Genomic DNA, 15598 nt, shown 5'->3' with positions numbered 1-15598 from the left:
AGGGGAGAGGATGCTGTCCTTTAGCGAGATGAGGGGGGTCTCATCTCCCTGACTGCCAAAAATCCAATACAATCCCAGTTTCTCCAAGCACCTTGCTGGAGCAAGATCCTTGCTGGATCTTCCTAGCACAATCCACTCACAGACATGTCTCCCAGCAAACCAGGAGGGCAAGGCAAGGATGGAAATGTGTGGTGAAGTGCTGAGTGGAGGATCTGGGAAACAGAACCAGGAACTGAGGCACCAGATCCTCAGTCGGCGCCGTGTTACCAGCTCACTGCATGACGTAGAATAATTACTTAAGCCACAGTCCTCAATTTTCAAGAGCTCAGGCTTGGAGTTACTGCAGTGACAAAGGAGCCAAACCACGCGTGCACTACGCTGAGGATATCTCCAAGTTCAGTGGTAGAGTAGAGGTCACACAGATGTGCCACCAACCCTCACCCCATCCCTCTTATCCCTTCCCTGCAGCACAGGCTGGGCTCGCATCCAGCCCTGCCAAGAAAAGTGGCACAAAACAGCTTTCCCACCAGGAGCACAACTTAACGAAGCCCTCGCAACACTTCCACGACACACAAGCTTTCAGAGAAAGTTTGGTCCCAATCTCTTATCTGTTTCCCCTCGGCTCCCAGCCCGGTGCAAAGCCCTTTTGCAGATAACTCGGCCCACCCACCTTTTCCTTCCGCCAAGCTTCATTTACAACCTTCCCATTGCACTCTGTTCCTATCAGACACGGCCGGAGGGAGAACTTGCTCCACAAGACCCCAGGATTATCTGCTGATCCGGCACAGTGCGCTCTCCCAGGGTAGCTACGACGGCCACAGATCTGTCACCGACTCAACAAGGAGAAGAAAGAGCAAGAGCCTTCAGAGAGGACCCTTTGGGTTACTGGTGGGTAGCACAAAAGGATGGCACCCAAGGGAGGAAAGTACCAGCAGAGCATCATGGACAGCACTTCTTCCCAGCATGCACAGCTCACCTCCCATCCCTGCTCCATCCCACAATGCTTTACAGGGACAGACCATACACGATACAGCGATTTAAGCCACTTCTCCTCCTTTCCCCAGCCCCCAATGTAACAAAGTTACGGGAATTAGAAAATAAATCAATAAAGGAAGACAGCTATTTCCTTCCCTTTCAATATCAGTCTGTTATTCAGGTCAGGGAGGAGTCTCCTAAGTGCTGTGGCAAAGTCTTCGGAGAACAGGGATGGGAGATGAGAAGAAAACCCAGCTCTGTTTGAAAGGTTCAAGTCAGAGTTACACAGACTGCTGAAACAATTAAAACATGAGGCCTTTCAGCCCTGGAAAGCGGGATGCCTCCACCCAGAACAAAGTCACCGCACTTGGAAAGAGAAAGGCAAATATACCTTCCAGTATACAACAACCCTCGGTGGAATTTCACTCGTACGCATGGCCATGACTTATGTGAGGCCAACGGACATCAAATACGACGACTACAACGACACCGCTCCAAAGGCGACCAGCAACTTACCCCGAGCTTCCTTTTCTCTTGATAATTTTTGTCCGACTCTTCACTTTGTAACTGGACAGCGCGGCATCGCCGAAGGAGGACTTCACCCCGCCGAGACCAAGGGACGCAGCGCTCGGAGGCGGCGGGGCGCCGCCAGCTCGAGGGAGGTTGGGGGCTGGAGGCTTTTTCTGATCCTCGGATCGCCACCTGAATGCTGACTTGGAGGTGGAGGGCAAGGTCTGGAGGCTGGAGGCTTTCCACTTATACTTGCTGGGAGAAACCCCCAGTTTGGTCTGCAGTCCCGATTTCTTCAGCTTTGCTCCCGAGTCTGTTTTTGGCGATAGTTTAGCACCTTTGTCTGCTCCACCAGCAACCTTCTTAGCACTTTCAGAAGCTCTAGGGCTGACCCATCTCTTCACAGTACGAGAGCATTTACCAGGGTTTGCAACCCACGTGTAATTAGTTTTCCTGAACTTTGGAGCTTTGCTGGAGATGGATGTTGAGGCAGCTCTTTGGAGACCGGCAGCTTTGGAGACTACGGAAAACTTGCTCTTTGTTGGTGTCATCCCAACCACCAAAGCCGCAGCCTGAGCAGGTCGAGAGCACGTCTCACCATTTCCAAGGAGCTTCGGCCCTCTGAACGCATCCCTGACTTGCTCACAACTAGACTGCCCTGGAGCTGGCGGTTCTGCCTTCCTCCGTACCAAGTGCCGAGCCGGCTCGCGATCTGGCAACACAGAAGGCTGCTGTGGCTCCGATTTCAGCGTCACAGCGCTTTCACTGGTGCTTCCGCAGGAGGCAGGGGAGCTCCCGGCCACGTCGCCAGCCAGACGCACCGTTCTAGGCTTATCTGACACGCTCACGTACGCTGAGCTCACAAACCGGTGAGATGAACTAAATGAAACAGAGAGAGAGGGTCTTCTCTCTTCATTTCGGCTTGTGTACGGAGATTTCTGCACATTTTTACTGTCACCTGGAGCAGTGACCACCGTTTTCAGCCCAGAAAACTCACAGTAAGAACCTACATCAGCAAAACCTTTCGTATCTACGTACGGGCCAGCCCTCTGTGGCAGCTGGATCCCCACAACTATATTACCATCCGTGGTTAAGTCCACATGTCTCTCTGGGGACGATTCTGGTGGCTCAGCTGCCTGGCTGTCCCCATGGCTTCCAAAAGCCTGAGACGTGCTGGCACTTCCACCGCTTCCAACGTCATACGCCGATCCCGGTGGCCGGTTGACGAGGGAATATTTTTTCCTCCAGGAGTGACCCTGGAGCAGCTGGAAATCCCTAGGAGCCTGCTGAGGGTACCTGGCCGAAAATGCCCCCCTCCTGCTGAAGGCAGGCTGGCGGGGGTTGTTCCACCTCGGTGGCGCGGATGGCAGCGTCCGCGGCGCATCTCCATGTGTGTTTTTATGATCGTTTATGAGACCTACGGAGAAGAAGACAGCGTCTGTTAATCACCGGTCCCATGGGAGTTTGACAGCATCACAGCGCTGGTTTTCCTTGCGCTGCAATGAGGACGATCGCTCCGTGCAGGCTCGCACAGGCTACATTTCAGATAACCGGTGCTGGAAGGAAAAACTGAAGAGAAATATCTCCCTCAATCCTCACAAATCAGCAACAAAAGCTATTTCACAGGACAGTTCAGCACAGGTCTGAACCACAGACTCACCAACAGACCCTTAACAAGCTGCACTAACACTGTCAGCCACCTTTCGCCCCTTTACGCTCTTTTTTATGTGCAAAAAACAGATGCTTGAATTACTGGGTTTGGAGCATAATTTTAAAAAAATGTGAATTTTATTTCCAGATATCTTTTCAGAGCAGTCTCTGAGGGTCGGCTCACACACACAGCCCAGCACGGTCACCACCAGCCCCAAACACAAAACAAAGAATTATGGAATCGTTTAGGTTGGAAAAGACCTCTAAGATCACGGAGTCCAACTGTTAACGCAGCGCTGCCAAGCCCACCACTAAACCGTGTCCCTAAGCACCACATCCACACGGCTTTTTAATACCTCCAGGGATGGGGACTCAACCACTTCCCTGGGCAGCCTGTGCCAGGGCCTGACAACCCCTTCCGTGAAGAAATTGTTCCTAATATCTGATCCAAACCTGCCCTGGTGCAACTTGAGGCCATTTCCTCTCATCCTATCGCTTGTTACTTGGGAGAAGCGATTGACCCCCACCTCGCTCCAGCCTCCTTTCAGGCAGTTGTAGAGAGCGACAAGGTCTCCCCTCAGCCTCCTCTTCTCCAGGCTGAGCACCCCCAGCTCCCTCAGCTGCTCCTCACAGGACTTGTGCTCCAGACCCTTCCCCAGCTTCGTTGCTCTTCTTCAAAGCAGCAACAAGGAGGCTCTGAGCTTTGCTGTTGAGTCACTGCACATCCCTCTGCCAAGCCACCACACCTCCCCGGTGCTTCGCTCTACTAAAGAAGTCGTTTGGATAATAGATGTGTATCAATCAGGGAGGGGCTGCACTTGTTAAGCCTCAGTGTTTAGAAAACACTTCCGATAAAAGGGATTATCAAAGGATTTTTGAGCCTTATGTTTAAAAGTTTTTCCTACACACTGCTGCCGGAAAAGCAGCATCTGCAGATCCCTCCTGGAGGAGGTGAGGACCATGTTTTCCTCCGTCTCATCACATCTCCCCCAGGCAGGAGCTCCTGGACGGAGGCAGATCCCCCGCAAGGCCTAAGCGGAGTTTGTGGCCTCACTAATGAGGAAAAATTACCTTGGGGTCTATAAATAGAGCGAGTTAGTGCTAAGAATAAGCGCTGATGCTCACCAGAGCTAGGAAAGGGCACACAAATATCCGCCCCCCCCCCCCCCCCCCCCGTGCTCCTCCGCCATGCTGAGGAGCCAAGGGGCAGAGGGCGACGGGCACATCCCACCCGTGTGCCACCAGCCCCAGGGGCTGTGGGGCAGGGGACACCCCCTTCCCCCCAAGCCAGGAGGGTCACAGGCACCAGCAGCGCGGGGATCCCTCCCCCCAAATCCCCCCCAGCGGGGACCCCCAACCCACCCCCAGCGCTCTCTGGTCTCTGCTCCTTCCCTGCCTTGGCCCACCTCGGTCCTCTGCCCTCCCTCCATCTCCCAAACACCCCTGCGTCCCCTCCACCTTCCCCACCCTCCCTTGGGCCCTTCCCAGCCCTCCCCCACCCCCGCTTGGGCCCTTCCCAGCCTCCAGCCCTCCCCCACCCCGCTTGGGCCCTTCCCAGCCCCCAGCCCTCCCCCACCCCCCTTGGGCCCTTCCCAGCCCCCAGCCCTCCCCCACCCCCCTTGGGCCCTTCTCAGCCCTCCCCGCCACTCCGGGCTCCTCTCCTTTCCCCTCCCCACCCCAAACTCCCGGGTCCCCCCCTCACAACCCTCCCCTCCCCCCCCCCGGGTCCCCCCTCACAACCCTCCCCTCCCCCACCCGGGTCCCCCGCTCACAGCCCTCCTCTCCCCCACCCGGGTCCCCCTCACAACCCGCCCCTTCCCCCCGGAGTCCCGGGTCCCCCCGGGTCCCCCCGCTCCCCCCCCGCCACCGGGCCCCGGCCGTACCCTGCAGCAGCCGGATCTGCCGCCACAGCCGCTCCCTCTCCTCCATCCCCGCAACGCTCCCGCACCGCCCCGCACGCCGCCGTCATCGCCCAGCGCCGGCCGTTGGCCGGTCACGTGAGCAACCGCCGTCACGTGGCGTCCGCAGGCGCGGCGGCCGTCGCTTGGCAACGGAGGCAACCGGGGCCTGCGCGGCCCGGCGGGGCCTAAGCCGGGCCTGGGGCCTAGGCTGAGCCTGAGCCGAGCCTGAGCCGCCGGGCCTGGCGGGCTCCGGATCCCTCCACCCCCTGTCCCCAGCCCGGGCTGGCCTGGCTGTCCCCTGACCCTATCCCCTGTCCTCAGCCCAGCCTGGTCTGGCTGTCCTCATCCCCTGTCCCCAGCCTGGGCTATTCCAGCTGTCCCCAGCCCCTGTCCCCAGCCCAGTCTGGTCCAGCTGTCCCCAGACTCTGTGCCCAGCCCAGCTCAGTCCTGCTGTCCCCATCCCCTGTCCCCAGCCTGGGCTATTCCAGCTGTCCCCAGCCCCTGTCCCCAGCCCAGTCTGGTCCAGCTGTCCCCAGACTCTGTGCCCAGCCCAGCTCAGTCCTGCTGTCCCCATCCCCTGTCCCCAGTCTGGGTTATCCCAGCTGTTCCCTGTCCCCAGTCCGAGCTAGCCCAGCTGTCCCCTGACCCCATCCACTGTCCCCAACCTGGGCTATCCCAGCTGTCCCTTGTCCTCAGCCCAGCCTGGTCCAGCTGTCCCCAGACTCTGTCCCCAGCCCAGCTCAGTCCCGCTGTCCCCATCCCCTGTCCCCAAACTGGGCTATCCCAGCTGTCCCCAGCCCAGCCTGGTCCAGCTGTCCCCAGACTCTGTGCCCAGCCCAGCTCAGTCCTGCCGTCCACATCCCGGGGCTATCCCAGCTGTCCCCATCCCTTCTCCCCAGCCCAGCCTGCTCCATCTGTCCCCATCTCCCATCCCCATCTCAGCTTGGTCCAGCTGTCCCCAGACTCTGACCCCAGCCTGAGCTATCCCAGCTGTCCCCTGTCCCCAGCCCAAGTTAACCCGGCTGTCCCCTGTCCCCATCCCCTGTCCCCAACCTGGGCTATCCCAGCTGTCCCTTGTCCCCAGTCCGAGCTAGCCCAGCTGTCCCCCTGTCCCCATCCCCTGTCTCCAACCTGGGCCTTCCCAGCTGTCCCCTCTCCCCAGCCCAGCCTGGTCCAGCTGTCCCCATCCCCTGTCTCCAACCTGGGTTATCCCAGCTGTCCCCAGCCCCTTCACCAGCCCAGTCTGGTCCAGCTGTCCCCAGACTGTCCCCAGCCCAGCTCAGTCCCACTGTCCCCATCCCCTGTCCCCAGTCTGGGTTATCCCAGCTGTCCCCTGTCCCCAGCCCGAGCTAGCCTGGCTGTCCCCTGACTGCATCCACTGTCCCCAACCTGGGCTATCCCAGCTGTCCCCTGTCCCCAGCCCAGCCTGGTCCAGCTGTCCTCATTTCCTGTCCCCAGCCCAGCTCAGTCCCGCTGTTCCCATCCCCTGTCTCCAACCTGGGTTATCCCAGCTGTCCCCAGCCCCTGTCCCCAGCCCAGTCTGGTCCAGCTGTCCCCAGACTCTGTGCCCAGCCCAGCCCAGTCCTGCTGTCCCCATCACGGGGCTATTCCAGCTGTCCCCATCCCTTGTCCCCAGCCCAGCCTGCTCCATCTGTCCCCATCTCCCATCCCCATCTCAGCTTGGTCCAGCTGACCCCAGACTCTGTCCCCAGCCTGAGCTATCCCAGCTGTCCCCTGTCCCCAGCCCAAGCTAACCCGGCTGTCCCCTGACCCCATCCCCTGTCCCCAACCTGGGCTATCCCAGCTGTCCCCAGCCCCTGTCCCCAGCCCAGCCTGGTCCAGCTGTCCCCAGACTGTCCCCAGCCCAGCTCAGTCCTGCTGTCCCCATCCTGGGGCTATTCCAGCTGTCCCCATCCCCTGTCCCCAGCCCAGCTCAGTCCCACTGTCCCCATCCCTTGTCCCCAGCTGTCCCCTGTCTCCAGCCCGAGCTAGCCCAGCTGTCCCCTGACCCCATCCACTGTCCCCAACCTGGACTATCCCAGCTGTCCCTTGTCCTCAGCCGTGCCTGCTCTGGCTGCCCCCAGTCTCTGTCCCCAGCCCAGCTCAGTTCCACTGTCCCCATCCCCTGTCCCCAACCTGGGCTATCCCAGCTGTCCCCTCTCCCCAGCCCAGCCTGGTCCAGCTCTCCCCATCTCCTGTCCCCAGCCTGAGCTATACCAGCTGTCCCCTCTCCCCTGCCCAGCCTCATCCAGCCATCCCCTGTCCCCAGCCCCTGTCCCCTGCCCTGCCAGACCCCCTGCCCATCTCTGCCCTCTCCCATCACCAGTGCCTGCCCACAGCCTGCCACCGCTCCAGTCTGCGCTTGCAGGCACAAGGAGAAGGATTTCCTGGTGACACCATAGGACCATTTCCAGCAAGAAAACTTTAATTTCACACATCAGCCTTGTGAGTCCTTATTTCTCATACTTCATCTGTAATTCTTTAAAATATTTTGCAGGAGAACTAGTCCCAAAGCTGAGCTGCAAAGGTTACTTGTGCTAGTGGAGAAAACCAGAGAGGTTTTCAGCTTCCTGCAAGAACGGGCAAGTTTGTTTCCTAATTTAAAGTCTTTGTTGTGCATTAGATGTGCCAGTAAGGCTTCAGCAGCAGCAGAGCAAAATAGCTGCTGCAGTCGGGGTAATTTTGAGACATCGAGCATGGGAATTTGCACTTTCTAATTAAGCAAGAAAAGGGGGTAAGTGGCTTTGCGAGTCGTGGTTTGTAACACATTTCATTGGCAGCTGTCAGGACAGTTCATGTTCTTCCCAGTTTCCTGATTCCTCCTAGAAACCAGGAGCAGAAGGCAGTTTTCTTGGGTCTGGTCCCAGTCCTTAGCCCCTAAAAAGACTTTCTTTGACCCAAACCGTACCCCCTGAGCACGTGCCCCATCCTGAAAGTCAGACAGCCCCGTGCTGCCAGTATAAATCAGGAGCATCCGCAAAGTGTATCCAGAGCACAATCAGAGAACGTAATTTATATGGACGTTATCCTTAAGGAGTTTGTTTTCTGAATAATTTCATTCTTTCCCTAAGAGAATAAAACCCGTAACTTTAAACAAAGCCATAACAGAACCTCAAGTCTGCAGAGGAGATAAAAATCCAGACTAAAATTATTTTTTAAACAATTTGGGGAAAAAAAGCGGAGCCAAGTAGCTGTACCAGCACAATGCTATTTCCTTCTAAACGCTCCCATGATGGGAACTTTATAAAAGCAACCGATCATCAACCTCAAATCGTTTAAAACAGAGGCTCTCCCTTGGGACATCTTGCTTCCCGTCGCAGTTAGGGAGCTCTGCCTGTCCCAGCTCTGATCAAATAACATCCCCGGGGCAAGCCCACGATTTGCCTGCTCGGAAAGGTAGATTTAGTAAATTATTTACGGTGTGTTTAGTGGCCTTTTAAAGCAATTCAGGAGTGGAAAATGGGGAAGAGCCAGCCCATAGGAATAAACCACTTTGTGCGGATGGTAGCAAAGGCTTCAAAATACTACGTAGTCAGGGAGCCTGGCCCTGATTTGCCTCGCCTGGAAAAAAAAAACCTGCAGCCTCTCTCGTTGCAAAGCCCTGCACATATGGGAACAGGCTGGGGACCAGGCGGGCAGAGATGGCAGATCTCCTCCCTTTCCGCGGCCTCAGATCAGCTTCCATCGATCACAAAGCCCCACCCAGAGTTTTGTAACCGCTTTAAACTGGCAGAAATTGGCACTTCTGCCAAAAGAAGCCTCCTCCGCTCCCAGCTGCTCGTTCCCTCTCCTGTGCTGGCACAAGGATTCGAGTGGCTTGCATAAATGAGCTAGAACGGGCTGCTCTGAATTAAAATTAATTCAGCACACGCAGAGGAAAAGCTAATTTTTAACATAGGGAAGACATGTATCCACCACTCCCACAAAACGCAACCTCAGGAAAGAGTGAGCTAAAAGCAGTGGGCCCTGTTTTGCCAATCTACGCCAAAATACGTAACTAGAAAAAGCAAAGTATGGGGCAAGGCAGTGCTGGAGGGTCTTGGGCTACTTGGGATCCTCCTCTGATGCTCCTTGGGTGCTCCCCACAAGGAGAGCTTTGGTGGGGTGGGGACATCCAGAGGAGCAGGGACACCATTTTAAGCAGGAACTGGCTCTTCTCCAGGCAACAGAGAGGAGCATCCTCCCTCGAGGCACACAGTCCTTGCACATATCTCCCCTGAGATGCATGCAGAGGTCGAAGGAGAAACAAGGATGCTGCATCACTAAAATAAATGCTTTTTTTCTTTCCAGCCCACCGTGAGGAAGCGCTACCCATTCAGCCGCTCACCCATTCACCACTCAATGCCTGTTACAAGCAACGCGTCTGAAAACTACAGGAATTCACGGTGCTCGTTCTTTGTTCATAGCACTACGCTCGTTTGACGCTTGTTTGTAAGTCTAATTTAATTAAAAAAACAGTAAAAAGCAAGTGCAGGTTTTTGATGCTGCGCTGGCAGGGTGTCTGCATGTGAGAAAACACCCCAGAGAGGGTAGCACATTTAAGAGAAATTAAATTGTCTCATTCAGCCCAGAATAAACACAGTGCTAATCCCTCTAATGGCCTTAAACATCACCCGAACTGTGGATCTAGTGACAAGCAGGCAATAGGACCCAATTAAGCTGCTCACACGTTTGAAATCATGGCCTCATCAGCTTTGGTTTAGTCTGGAGTCTCTCGATGGCTTTCCGTAAACTTGCTGAGACAAGCTAAACCACCAAACTTCGTTAAGCGCTGCACCAGCAGATTGCTGAGACCTGATGACAGGGTGAGTGGGAGGCACTGGTGTTTCTGCCGCCTGCTCCCACAAGCGGGTTTACAAAGGCACAGGGATCTCCTAGGATCCCCGGATCCTCCTGCTTTGCCTAAAACACCCAGCGCTGCCTGGGATCCATTTGCAGGAGCATTGTGTATCGGACAGCAGAGTGATTATTCGCTCTGGGAGCACCTGTGAGTCTCAGCTGGAGCATTGCGTCAAGCTTTCGGGGAGACGTGTTAATAAAAATGTAGAAAAATCGGTAAGAATCCAGAAGGAAGGGAAAAATCAAAAGAGTAAAAGTTTAAAAAAGTCACCTATAAAAAAAAGTTGGAAGATTTTCAGGTTTTGATGAAAAAAAAGGTAAATAATATTAGAAATGGATATCTAATCAAGTGTGCTTGATTCACCGGTGGTAGTAAAGGAGGCATTAGAATCATAGAATTGTTAAGGTTGGAAAAGACCCTTAAGATCATCGAGTCCAGCCGTTAACCCAGCACTGCCAAGTCCATCACTAAACCATGTCCCTAAGCACCACATCTACCCATCTTTTAAATCCCCCCAGGGATGGGGACTCAGCCCCTGCCCTGGGCAGCCTGGGCCAGGGCCTGACAGCCCTTTGGGGGAAGAAGTTTTTCCTAATACCCAACCCAACCCTGCCCTGGCGCAGCTTGAGGCCGTTCCCTCTCGTCCCATCGCTTGTTCCTGGGGAGAAGAGACCGACCCCCCCCGGCTCCAGCCTCCTTTCAGGCAGTTGCAGAGAGCGATGAGGGCTCCCCTCAGCCTCCTCTTCTCCAGGCTGAGCCCCCCCAGCTCCCCCAGCCGCTCCTCCCCAGCCTTGGGCTCCAGCCCCTGCCCCAGCCTCGCTGCCCTGCTCTGGCCACGCTCCAGCCCCTCCATGGCCGCCTTGGGGTGAGGGGCCCAGCGCTGAGCACAGGATTTGAGGTGCAGCCTCACCAGTGCCCAGTACAGGGGCACCATCACCTCCCTGCTCCTGCTGGCCACACTGTTCCTGATACAGGCCAGGATGCCATTGGCCCTTGTGGCCACCTGGGCACACTGCTGGCTCATGTTCAGGCGGCTGTCAACCAACACCCCCAGCTCCTTTTCTGCCAGGCAGCAGAAAAGGCTTCATTTGCAGTAAAGGAGATTCAAGTTACAGCTCAGGAAAAAATTTCCAACTCTCCAGAGAAGAGGTTACCTGGGGAAGATGGGAAGCTTTAAGGTAAGTGTGCTCCTGGGGTGGCTGATACATGCAGAACCCTGCTGGGGGCTCTGATTTAGGTGTCCTCCTCAGCTTGTTTTCAACCTCTGTTTTTACAGTCTTGTCAGCTCCGTGGCATCTTGCATGTGCAGTCCCAACATCAGTGGTTGTGTCCCGCATCCTTTTGCTGAAGCATCGTGAAGAAAAGGGTCCTGAGCTGCGTTCCCAGTTCCCAGCACCAGGACCAGCACTTGTACAGCCATGGCATGGACTCATGGGATGTGATCTGGCTGCAAAACAACTTCTCCTTCTCCTTCTCCTTCTCCTTCTCCTTCTCCTTCTCCTTCTCCTTCTCCTTCTTCTCCTCCTTCTCCTTCTCCTTCTGGTTTAGTTTTCAGCTTGAGCTGGTCTCTACTGAGATTCAGCATGCAGTGTATGGAGTGCAAATGATGGGACAGAGGTCCATGGGAGGAGAACAGCACAGGGAGCTCCTTTCTAGGCAGTAACATGGACCTCTAGCGCTCCAACCGAGCACAAGCCCACGCTGTTTCAGAACACCTGTGGCTTTGAGTCCAGCTGATCACCAGATGAAAAGACCCTGGTTTAGAAAGAAGACCTAAATCCAAGCTCCAGCTGCTGAGAAATTTCTGCCTCCCGCTTGCTCCAGTCTCATGGCTGTCCAGATTCCTGTTTCTGGGAAATGCATTGCTCAGATGGCAGGGGCTCACCCAGCTCGGGGAGCCAGCAGAAGCTGTGCAGGCACTTAGGAGGAAGACGGAGCATCTCAATTTGCCGTGGAAGGAGACCAGGAGCTGATGCAAAGCTTCAGGAGGAGGCGTGACACGGGCCAAGCAGCAAGCGGAGGAGATAATTTTAGTAGCGGCAGCAGCTTGCTGACTAGACTCAAGCAATACAAAGATTAAAAAAAAAAAAGGGGGGGGAGAAAATTGACCACGGAGAGGATGGTAGGACAGGTTTTCATTAGAGACAGGAACAAGTAACACCGTTGTACAAGATAGTGGTGAAAACTAACGTGCAATGGTGTGCACGATGCCATGGCTGTGTTAGCTAAATAAACCCAGACTGGAAGAGGTGTAGGGAATGGTTGCTGAGATACTCTGAGGAACGGAGAGCCTCTCACCAGAGGTGCCCAAAACAGCTGACTTTTCTTAGTCTTACAGACCAAGGGATGATACGGCTGCTCTCTGCAAACGTGTCAGAGGAAGAAGGCAATATTGCAGGAGAAGGAAGACCTATTCAAGCAAGAATCAATGAATCATAGAATGGTTTGGGTTGGGAGGGACATTTGAAGGTCATCTCGTCCAACCCCCCTGCCATGGGCAGGGACATCTCCCACTACAGCAGGTTGCTTAAAGCCCCGTCCAACCTGACCTTGAACACATCCAGGGATGGAGCATCCACAGCTTCTCTGGGCAACCTGGTCCAGTGCCTCACCACCCTCATCATAAAGAATTTCTTCCTTATACCTAGTCTGAATTTACCCTCTTTTAGTTTAAAACCATCACCCCTTGTCCTGTCACTGCAGGCCCCACTAAAAAGTCTGTCCCCATCTTTCTTACCAGCCCCCTTTAAGCACTGACAGGCCACAAGAAGGTCTCCCCGCAGCCTTCTCTTCCCCAGGCTGCACAACCCCAACTCTCCCAGCCTTTCTCCATAGCAGAGGGGTTCCAGCCCTCGGACCATTTCCGTGGCCTCCTCTGGCCCCGCTCCAACAGGTCCATGTCTGTCTGGTGCTGGGGACCCGCGAGCTGGAGGCAGGGCTGCAGGGGGGTCTGAGGACATCGGAGCAGAGGGGCAGAATCCCCTCCCTCGCCCTGCTGCCCACGCTGCTCTGGGTGCAGCCCAGGATACGCTTGGCTTTCTGGGCTGTGAGTGCACATTGCTGGCTCACGTCCAGCTTTTCATCCCCCAGTACCCCCCAGTCCTTCTCCTCAGGGCTGCTCTCCATCCCTTCATCCCCCAGCCTGTGCTGATACTGGCGGTGGCCCCAACCCAAGTGCAGGACCTCGAAACACAAGAAGTTAGTACTGGATTATTACAATTAGGCTTGAAACTAAGTAGATGCCTCTAATTTTCCTAAGAATCAGAGCCCGAACCAAGTGGGCTTATATGGAAGAGGTGAGCAGAGGACTGAGCTCAGGCTCCAAGGAGATTGCACCCTGCGTCCTGCAGCTCTACAACCCTGCTGTGCAGTGGCAACTTAACGTAGATGCAAACGCATGCAGATAAACCACCCTGCCCATGGTCAAGTAGTTGGGCAGTTATTTCCTCCCAGGCTCACCATCCAGGAGCTTATTTTGTGTCTTTTTGTGTCCCACTTCTGTTTTTAACCCGTTTGGGACACCAGCTTATCAGTCTTAGCCCTTCCTGACGTCGTCTTGGGCTCTGCGTGCCGCTGCGACTTGGAGCGCGAGCACCACTCGTACAGCAACCCACGGACATGCTCAGCCTCCAGCTGTGAGAGGAGCTCAGCGGTTATTTACCGCTGAAGAAAGTTACTTCTTCTCCAAAAAGCTTTTGCTATTTTAACTTGAGGCGAAAAAAGTGCTTCCCAAGGGCAAACAAGCTCTAGAATCGCATTTTTGCTGATAATAGCAAGACTCAGGAGCGCGGGCTCAAGGGAAGGAGATGTCTCTTGGGTTAGATGGAAAACGGAGAGGAAAATGTCAGTAACAGGAAAAGAAACTGCTGCACGATCCTAAAGGAAAAGGCACTGTCATTTATCAAGTGGGCACTAGTTTTCTGCTGCGATGTCTATTTTTTGACCCTCTTTCTTGCCTGCAGTCTCACTGCTGGTACATGAGCTGCATGCGGACCTAAATACATGTATTTGGGGAAGGGGAGAAATCAGAGCGATGATCTGTGTGCTTCCACGTCACCGTCGTTCCCAGTCGGGGCGATTATTTTCCAAGATATTTAACATGGGGACAGAGAGCAAAGCCTCTTTTTTCTTCTTCATGTTCACCCACTGAAATTGGGATCGTTTGAGGCAGCAAGGACCGACCACGAACCATAAACCTTTCTAAGCAGCAAGAGCAGCTACACCTAAATTAATCCAATGACGTCCCAAGTCCTCTGCTCGGTGGGGCAGGGGATCCTGCGGGCTAAGGACACCCCACAGCAAAATGCATTTTCCTTTACTGAGCGAGGAGGTGTCTGTGACCACGGTGGCTTGCGGGACCCCACCAGCTCCTGGTTCCCATGGCTGTTTCCCTTGTGGTGAATGCCTCATTTCCAAGGGGTACGACCAACCCGGCATGAGGCCATGGTGGCATCTCCATAAATATTTGTTCACATGAAAAAATTCATATTGCTCCAGCTTCAGTTGTGAAGGGAGGAAGACTTTGCTCCCCAAGCGCTTGGGCATTGGACTTTTCCCTGCTTGGAAAGGTTAAGAAAGAAATCCATACACTGACAATTATAAATATTTGCATTAGAAATACGGTTTGCCCGTTCAGCTTGCACCGCTGACCGGCGTTGCTCGGCGGAGCTCTGCCGGAGAGCGCGCTCGGCCAGAAATCCGCGCTTATCCCGGTCTAGTGCAGTTGCAACACCAGCCGCCGTTGCAATGTTCCCATGTTGCACAACCTGCAGCTCGGGGATCCATTGCTAAAAAACATTTGCAAATTCTTTCAGCACAACAAGGTTTCAGGAGTTTCGCAATACCGCCAAAGAGAGGGGAAGCAAACCGTTCTCGACAAATACCGAGTTGCGAGTTAGTGATTGAGCAGTGGCATTCACTGGATCTTACAGCAGCTATTGAAGGAAAAGCAGCATCAGATATTTCTTTGCAAGCCCTGGCAGGGAGGAAAGGATGCTCAGGAAGAAGGTGGTGAAATTTTGAGACCTTTCTGGGTTTGTTTTGACCTGGCTGCTGTCCCGACAGGGGCTTGGGAGCTCTGCGGGCAGCACCGACCCACTGGGACACGAGTGAGCCACGAGCGAAGCAAAGGCTGATGCTCACATCCAGCAGTAACTATCAACCATGGAAAGCTGCAGAAGAAACTAAACCTGCTTGATTCCTCCTGGGAGCATTTTTTCCTGCCATACACATACATTGCACCCACTGAAGCTCCTCTGTGTTTCGGTGGGGGTTTATTGGCACCTCTTGATGGAGCTTTGCTCTTGCAAAACGAAGGTCCTTTGGTGCATTCATGGCTCCTCCTTGAGTGCAGCTCTGCCATCCCTGCGCCGGCACTGGCAGCTCCACAGTGTCCCAACACCTCCTCTGACCTGCATGGATGAGTCACTTTGGGGTTTTAAAGAGGGATGCATGGATTTTGGGTGCTCAGCATCTCCAATTTGGGGGACCCCCCCAGTACCCATGGGGGCCATGTGCGGGCGACCATGGAGGCTCCAGTTCCTCTGCCCCTTCCAGCCTCCATAGGGTGCTTTGCTTTGGTAACAGCTTGCTTACAGCTTTGCTCCAGAGAAGCTAAAATTAAAACAGTGACTCCATTGCAGACTGAAAACAGAGCATTCCTTCTCCGCCCGCGTGCTTTGGATGGACATCAGAAGCCAAACCCAGGCTGTTAAATCCCCTG

At 54.8% G+C, this 15598-nt stretch overlaps 1 protein-coding gene across 5 annotated transcripts in view; it reads right to left on the bottom strand.

Annotated features, from left to right (window-relative positions):
• ZC3H3 (zinc finger CCCH-type containing 3) overlaps window positions 1–5145 on the bottom strand; it is a 181431-nt gene extending 176286 nt beyond the window's left edge. For all 5 annotated transcript variants that reach the window (XR_015700085.1, XM_087738096.1, XM_087737893.1 and 2 more), the window contains exons 1-2: window positions 5019–5145; window positions 1492–2902 (exon numbers count right to left, since the gene is read on the bottom strand). Coding sequence is in view for 4 of the 5 variants with exons in the window: in XM_087738096.1 (XP_087594222.1) it covers window positions 1492–2902; window positions 5019–5064 (1457 nt within the window). In the remaining variant the exon portion in view is untranslated. The remainder of the gene's footprint in view (window positions 1–1491; window positions 2903–5018) is intronic.
• Window positions 5146–15598: the final 10453 nt, after the last annotated feature.

This window comes from Nipponia nippon, unplaced genomic scaffold (genome assembly GCF_047370975.1).
Source record: "Nipponia nippon isolate SJK-2023a ecotype South Korea unplaced genomic scaffold, ASM4737097v1 scaffold_1, whole genome shotgun sequence".
NCBI lineage: Eukaryota > Metazoa > Chordata > Aves > Pelecaniformes > Threskiornithidae > Nipponia > Nipponia nippon.
This window is presented reverse-complemented; position numbering and strand designations above follow the sequence as displayed.